The sequence below is a fragment of the Ostrinia furnacalis genome, unplaced genomic scaffold (assembly GCF_004193835.3).
Source record: "Ostrinia furnacalis isolate ACB-3 unplaced genomic scaffold, ASM419383v2 OfSCF3977, whole genome shotgun sequence".
Classification (NCBI taxonomy): Eukaryota; Metazoa; Arthropoda; class Insecta; order Lepidoptera; family Crambidae; genus Ostrinia; species Ostrinia furnacalis.
The window spans coordinates 57628-65629 of NW_021134216.1; the positions used below are offsets into that span (position 1 = coordinate 57628).

Sequence of the window (8002 nt, forward strand, 5' to 3'; positions counted from 1 at the left end):
GCTCTGGGGAAGACACCATGATCGAAGCACAATCTCAGAACAATAGTAAGTGGTGGAACAATAATATCCTTTGCCATTTTTAAGAATTTATTAGGAATTGAATCATACCCCACCGCACAGTCAGTCTTTAGATTTAAAATGATTGATTCAGTTTCAGCTTCATCAGGTGGTAACATTCCCATAGAATTGGCCAAAAATGAAGCTCTAAAAGAAGTTAAATCTCCAGTATCCTTCGGGCGTGCAATTTTATCAGCCAAATCCTTACCAATGCTTGCAAAGAAACCATTGACACAACTAACAGATTTATCGGGGTCATCTGACAGGCGTAAAAGTTCGTCAGGATTTGATTTTTTGTTAGGTGCGTCAATAATTGATTTGATAGCAGACCAGGTTTGTTTATTATTCTTAGCGGTATAGATCAAAGATCTGTCGTATTGGGTTTTGACTTTCTTAATGAGCGAGTTACAGAAATTTCTGTATCGCTTATAGCAGGTTTCCGCTTCGGTGCTACTAGGATGGGCCCTGGCCCTTTCATGTAGTTTATCACGATGTTTGATGCATCTAAGCAAACCCGGGGTGATCCAGGGCTTTATAGTTCTTTTTCTTCTAGGGATTCTAATTTCCCTCGTATTACTAGTTACAGCAAAAGAAAGCTTATCGACAAATGATTGTGCAATCTCTTCAACACTTGAGAATGATGTTACAAATGAGAAATCCACCTGTTTAAGATGATCTAAGGCATCCACGAGGTTACATTTAATGGAGTAAGGATTACAAGACATTTTAGATTTTTCCCTATCTAAATTGAGTATAATTGAGGCGTGATCAGTTATTGTGGAATTAATTACAATTACTGTTGCTGACATACGGGATTTTATCAATATGTGATCTAGGCAGTTATTTAATCTTGTTGGAAAGGAATGTCCCGGAAGTAGACCAAGCTCAGCGGAAAGATTAAGATATGAGGAGCTATTTCTATCGCTGCTACCTATCTTTATATCAATGTTAACATCGCCTATCAAGACAATATTATCTGCACGTATTGGCATAATTATGTTTTCTAGCGATTGAAGAAAACCATCAGTGTTATATATAGATGGTGACCTATAAGTACAAACTATAACAATATCTGGGACAATATTTAGCACCATGAAGTTAGCACCAATCGGGTCTGGTTCTTCAACAGTACATCTGAGATCTTCCTTTATGTATATAACAATTCCATCATTTTGGTTCAAATATTTTTTAGAATAGTAACATTTATAGTTATCAAGAGTCGGTGGCAATTTGTGTTCACTAAGCCAGCATTCCGTCAAAACAATGACATCATTTTCAAAATCAAGCCTGGCAAGGTGAGCACAAAAGTCATTGAAATTCCTGTAAATACTACGAATATTTTGAGTGATAATGTTTAAAGAATGATTACCTCTTGCCTTAATTATTTTACTGCATGAGTCAGTGTCACAAAGATGAGCTGTCGCCACAGTAATATTATCAATATCCTCAGATATATTGTTCGTCATTTGTTCAAGGCCTGTTACGATTAATAGAACTTTCATCACATACATTAAATATCAAAGAAGAAATGTGGTGGAAACTGAGATGCAAGATGACCCAGCAGATTATAAATATTTTTATCGATCCGCAAAAAACCAAGGCTATACCGAAGATCAGCTTGAATGCAACTGGTATAAAAGCATGATTTGATTTTGAATAAGTTATAGACCAGAGTGTGTGCAAAAATATGTCCAAAGTTACAAGGTTATTTGTTATTAAATTTTTTAAATATAGCTCATTAGTGTTTGTGTAAATAAGTGTTTTGGTGTGTAAAAATTGTATCTTGTTATTTACTAAGTGTGTAATAATGTGGTAAATTTGTGTTTGGATGTGTAAAGTGTTGGTTTTTATGTGTGGGATTAGTGTTTTCATGCGTGTACTTAAAAATATACTTGAATCAAAAACAATAAATGTTTCCAAATATAAGATAGGTTGGTATGAAAGTAGCGGTTGAGGTGAGGCAACTAGTCACTTTTCTAGACGTAATTTAGAAAGAGCATCCTCGGAGTCCACAAGTATAAACCGTTCATTCGAATCCCGTCGAAGGTAAATTTTCCCGTATGATATCCAGCAAAATTTATAAGAATTTTCAGCAGCAAAGTCACGAGCCAGACGAAACAGCTGATGTCCTCTCGGCGACAGGCTTTCAGAAATGAAAATCGGTTTCTCAGGTCCATCAAATGAGAGAAGTTTAGTATTGAATTTGTTTGAGCTGTTTTTGCGATTATATTCGCGAGTTTTTTTTATAATTTTGTCTCTCTTTACAGCACTAACAAAATCCACCACCACTGTGCCTGGCTTATCTGACTTGCTTCTGGTGCGAAAAACTTCTTTTATCTCCTGCTGCTGAACCTGAACGCCCAAAACACTTCCCGTTTTTATTATGACATCGCATAAATCGTCCTTAACTTCGTTCTCTTTCTTAGGAACATTTTTCAGCTCCAACCTTGTCGAATAAAGAGTGCGCTCCAGAGTCTCAATCCTTGACTCCAGTTGCCTGATATACAAGCGGTCAGTTTTTCTCTCATTCGCGGCCTCCTGCATTTGAGATTGGAGTTCATCATATTTTTTAGAGACGAATTCGATCGATGTCACAATATTATTATTTTGGCTAATGATTTCAGTCATTTTAGATTCAATTGAGAGGAATTTCTTATTATTCTGCTCCGCTGATTTGTCAAGCATATTGCGGATCTCTTCCATAAAACTTTTTATGCATGATATATCGTCATGTTTTCGTTTCCGTATATTATCTTGTCCTATTGTACTCAAATCAGGAGCCGAGCCCGAGGCCGGAAGCGACTCAATACTCAAAGTCTTGTCAAATGCGTCCCCTGCGTCAGAGTGAGCCCCTTTCGGCGGTGTGCGTTTAAGCGGCATGTTGCGAACTTGCGATGTGAGATCGAAGTACCAGGATCACAGGAAAGTATAAGCAGTCGTACCTGTAGCGTGCCGTAGATCGCTTCGTAGCACTTGCTACGAGGTGGGCGGAGTCAGCGATGAGTAATGCTACGGCGCGGAGTAGTCACTTTCTGGTAGATGCTTGCTCGGTGGTGATACCTCCTGACTTGTTATGCACTCCTATTTTTTGAGTTGTGATTTAAATGTTAAAAATATTGATTTTTCTATTAAAATTACACTAATTTCGAGACGTGTTTACTTGACGGCGGTCCGGGAGGAAGGGGAAATACACTAATCACACTAAATTACTAATTTACAACAATTTTTTTACAAAATATACACAAACTAACAATAAAATACGAATTAAATAAAAACAAATAGACCGCCCTTTTCAACTTCCCGCCAAAAAAAAAAAAAAACGACATTGACACTGACAGACAAGACAGCTTTACTCCTGACTTTTTTTGCTTTGATAAAGCAAAAGCATTACGTTATTCAGCTAAATCTACAGTTTTGTATATTTGTTAGAAATACAATAATGATCGTAAACTTAACCTTTTCACTGGCACGGTCTTCTATAGAAGACAAACATTTTAATGCCCTCCCCACTCCACGTGCCTGCCACACGCCACGACTTTCGTATAAGTTATTGGCTGTGTAACATTTATGCCTTTGCGTTTTCCTGCAAAAGGAAAGGATTGAACCAAAAACTTCTTGGCGGGAAAGTGAAGTAAAGTTTAAAGTTATTTTTATTTTAAACAATTTGTTGGAATTAATGTGTAATATTGGTGGATTAATAAACAAGTGTTTGTGAACGTAAAACAAAACAGTTTAAGGTCATTTTAAATTCTCTGGAGTTGGCGTGAGGTCTCATATAAAATACATTCGCGCCTGGTCTAGACTAGAGGCTGCATCGCCCTAACCCTTCACATGGCGTTGGTAGGTAATTTGCCTGTAAGCGTCCTGTAAGTATGGATTTTTGATCTAGACATTACCCAGATACCTACCTAAACGCTTACTTAGAGACCATGCAGACTACAGAAACTATCGGCCGACAGAAATTCTGTACCTAGGTTGCGGGGTGTCTTAGTAAACATTTTAATGTTTTGAAACATTATAATGATTGTTATCGATGGTAATAACAAAATAATGTTTTAGGGTCCCGTGCATAAATGTAATAAAGTAAGTTCGTTCGTTCGTTTCAGCCAAAAGACGTCCACTGCTGGACAAAGGCCTCCCCCAAGGATTTCCACAAAGACCGGTCCTGCGCCGCTTGCATCCAGGTACTTCCCGCGACCTTCACCAGATCGCCGGTCCACCTAGTGGGAGGCCTGCCCACGCTACGTCTGTATAAAGTAAGTATGATAATTTAATGACCGAGATTATGTATTAGTTAGTTACTTGTTAGGTAAAATATTAAAAATCTCCAAAAATATTTTTGCCGTGTCTTGTTTCTTTTTAGTATTTGCACCCAACAAGATTGATGTTAATTCTTTTAAAACTACATAATGGTAATTAAGTGGGTACGGAACCTTCTGTAGCCCAAAATTGGAAAGATTATTATTGCTATAGTACAGAATCTTATTAAAGTACTGATACATAAGGATCACTTTGTTTTCGACTTTTGAAAACACAACACAGTACCTAAATATAAGACTAAGGAAGAAATTAAGTTCTAGCTGTGGGTTATTAAACGTTTTTTAATATTATTAACGATGTTCAAAATGGTTATAAAGACACTTTCACAAGTTAAAAAAAAAGTTATTGTATTTCGACTCGTAAAACAAGCACCTGTAATAGCGGTTCTGTGTTTGGTATTACTAAGTTTGTTTGATTATGCTGTCCCTCGAAGAAAATTGGAATATTTCAGACAAGTTAGAGAACGTTCAGTATGGTACAAAACAACAGTTGATAGTTATTTTGAAAATCGAAAGGTAAGCCCCGAAGTGCATTAAAATTTTAGGTTACTACTGTAGGTACTTTCTAGAAGTAATATATAATTAAAGTAGGTAAGTTATTACTAGGTACTTAGGTACTTCTTATTTTAATTATTTTTTCCAGCATTGGGTAACATCGAACATAGGTTCAATTTTATTCAAAAATCAGCCTTTAACGTATATTCCTCAGAATAGAACATTTACTGTCTTAATGTGGAATTTTTGGTTTAAGCAAATCACGTAAGTACCTATGTTGCATTGTTGCTTAAAGCAATATTAAATGTCCTATAAATATTATTTGTTTTGATTAGATAGTATTTACTATTTATTTAAATACATTTATACTTTTTTGTTCATGATTCACAGGAGTGACCCCCTTGACGTCTGCAGTGTGAAAAACTGTATATTCATTTTCGATAAAATGGAATTACATAAATCGGATGCAGTAGTCGTTGATGCAAAATTGAGTTCATACCCTTGGGTTCATAAAAGGAAAAGAACCCAGAGATGGATATTTGTGTCTGATGAATCCCCTGTTGCTACGTCTCTCAATCCAACCAATTTATCCAAAATAGCTAACATTTATAATTGGTCTATGACATACAGGTAACTTGTTGTACTTAATTAAAGTGTGTTTTGATAAAGTTCGTATTCTATTTCAATAGTTCTGGTTGACATAGGACAGAATTAATTTGGCTAAGTTAAAGATTGGTTCCAAACTTCGTATTTTATCGGGATTTAGGAAGGCTGACCTAAGTATGCAGATGAAACCAAAGGGACTCAGGACTGAAAAGTCGCCCTTCTGAGTTCTATAACAAAAGTTGTTGTTACAGAAGCGATTCAGATGTGCCCATACCTTACGGTCGCACCGTAGCTCTACCCGAGGTTCTGATGCATAAGATATCCTCTGAATCTATCACTAAGCATATCCCGTACTGGGAGAACAAGCAAAAAGACGTCTTAGTGGCTGCGTTGATAACCCGCTGTACCAATGAAGAGGGAATAAATTATGTGAAGGAATTGCGTAAATATATAAAAGTTGATCTTTTGAATGAGTGTGCAGATTCCGAAGTAACCAAAAGGTAAAAACGGTGATGATGTGAAAGTGTAAGCTTTAATAAAGTAAAAACTGCAAAATGCTTATTATGAAATTTAGTTACAGATGCCTTGATCATCCAGTAGCCGATTGCCCGAAAATAGCCAATTATCATTTCTACTTGGCAATTGAAAGTGCAAGATGCCGCCAATATCTTACCGAGAAAGTGTTTTATAGCGCGTTTGCCAAAGGCGCCATACCCATCGTGATGGGACCTTCAATATCGGACTGCACCAAGTTGCTCCCACCTGATTCATTTTTGCATGTAAACAGCTTCGATTTCCCAAGGGATCTCGCAGTGGAAATAATGAATCTCAGCAAGGATGACGAGTACTTGCAGATGTTCCATAAATGGAGGCGTTTCTTCAAAGTAGTGAACGAACATGGATTCTTTGGGACTAATTCAATGCAGCTCTGCCGATTATGCGAAGCGTTGAACTATAACGACAATGAAACCAAAATCTATGATAAGAATTCCCTGGAAGTATATTTGGATCCTTTTTTACTTTGTACTTCTAATACTAGCAATTACTAAAGGTTCATAATTAAAGGATGTGTTAACTACCATCAAAAGACAACAAAAACCTTCGATCTAATAAGTAATGTATTTATGTCTTCACCCACAATCTAGTAAAAGTCGCGGGAAGCACCTAGATGCGGGCAGTTGCAGGACCAGTACTTAGTTATGGAAATCCTTGCCCTTCCAGAAGTGAACGGCTTTGGCTGAAACGATGAAATCTATACTTGAAGACATGCGGTCAAAAATAGCCCATCAAAAACAATACTTGTCAAAAAAACCAAGTCTCGCAACTCAGTTGTTCTACGGTAAAAAGTTGTGAGATCCATGTAATACCAAGTCCAGGCCAGGAAATCTTTAATTAACGTTTTACATAAATTATTGACTTGGCCATCGCACTAAATAATTTAATTTACACGTGTTTTCATGCGATGGCCAAGTCAATATATTTATGTAAAACGTTAATTAAAGATTTCCTGGCCTGGACTTGGTATTACATGGATCTCACAACTTTTTACCGTAGAACAACTGAGTTGCGAGACTTGGTTTTTTTGACAAGTATTGTTTTTGATGGGCTATTTTTGACCGCATGTCTTCAAGTATAGATTTCATCGTTTCAGCCAAAGCCGTTCACTTCTGGAAGGGCAAGGATTTCCATAACTAAGTACTGGTCCTGCAACTGCCCGCATCTAGGTGCTTCCCGCGACTTTTACTAGATTGTGGGTGAAGACATAAATACATTACTTATTAGATCGAAGGTTTTTGTTGTCTTTTGATGGTAGTTAACACATCCTTTAATTATGAACCTTTAGTAATTGCTAGTATTAGAAGTACAAAGTAAAAAAGGATCCAAATATACTTCCAGGGAATTCTTATCATAGATTTTGGTTTCATTGTCGTTATAGTTCAACGCTTCGCATAATCGGCAGAGCTGCATTGAATTAGTCCCAAAGAATCCATGTTCGTTCACTACTTTGAAGAAACGCCTCCATTTATGGAACATCTGCAAGTACTCGTCATCCTTGCTGAGATTCATTATTTCCACTGCGAGATCCCTTGGGAAATCGAAGCTGTTTACATGCAAAANGCCGTGCCCCCAGATACATAGCTTGGGCTGTTTTGTGATGTTAATTTCGGTCAAAGTCCCTAAATGTGACATTATGTATGTATTCTGTGAACAATGATAGCGAGATGAAGAGTATCAGATTGCATTATAGTGGCTCAATAAAAAACTGACCTTGTTGTAATGTAAATTATAAAAGCGTCATGACCATTGTGTTCATTTAGGAAAAAGCGAGATTTAATCTGTTAATTTACAATTGAAACATTACAAACGTTCTTATCGCGTTGGATAGAGTTATCAAAATGACTATTGAGTGCCTATTTACAAATTTTTCATTAACCATTAACATTAACATGAACGATAGTTTGGGATTTTCCTTTACTGTTAGGTGATTGCAATACAGCATTAAGTTCGCCTTTATTGTAAAAAAA

At 36.7% G+C, this 8002-nt stretch overlaps 2 protein-coding genes across 3 annotated transcripts; one reads left to right on the forward strand and one right to left on the reverse strand.

Annotated features, from left to right (window-relative positions):
• Window positions 1-2025: 2025 nt before the first annotated feature.
• On the reverse strand, window positions 2026-2937 carry LOC114358539 (uncharacterized). The gene has a single exon (XM_028312527.1). It carries the CDS (start codon window positions 2935-2937, stop codon window positions 2026-2028), a length of 912 nt encoding a protein of 303 aa, XP_028168328.1.
• Window positions 2938-4720: 1783 nt separating this feature from the next.
• On the forward strand, window positions 4721-6752 carry LOC114358541 (alpha-(1,3)-fucosyltransferase 9-like). 2 transcript variants are annotated; one of them, XM_028312530.1, is made up of 4 exons: window positions 4721-5135; window positions 5262-5501; window positions 5729-5977; window positions 6052-6752. In XM_028312530.1, the coding sequence occupies exons 1-4, from the start codon at window positions 5107-5109 to the stop codon at window positions 6524-6526; spliced, it is 993 nt and encodes a 330-aa protein (XP_028168331.1). In that variant the 5' UTR covers window positions 4721-5106; the 3' UTR covers window positions 6527-6752. The 2 variants fall into 2 exon arrangements, with proteins under 2 accessions (XP_028168331.1, XP_028168332.1); XM_028312531.1 differs by having other exon boundaries at window positions 6058-6752.
• Window positions 6753-8002: the final 1250 nt, after the last annotated feature.

Bases quoted from the DNA above. Each gene is read 5' to 3' on its own strand.
- LOC114358541 (XM_028312530.1), top strand. From the start codon at position 5,107: ATGTGGAATTTTTGGTTTAAGCAAATCAC. The intron at 5,502-5,728 runs GTAACTTGTTGT...TTGTTGTTACAG, and splicing joins AATTGGTCTATGACATACAG to AAGCGATTCAGATGTGCCCA. The intron at 5,978-6,051 runs GTAAAAACGGTG...TATGAAATTTAG, and splicing joins GATTCCGAAGTAACCAAAAG to TTACAGATGCCTTGATCATC.
- LOC114358539 (XM_028312527.1), bottom strand. From the start codon at position 2,937: ATGCCGCTTAAACGCACACCGCCGAAAGGGGCTCACTCTGACGCAGGG.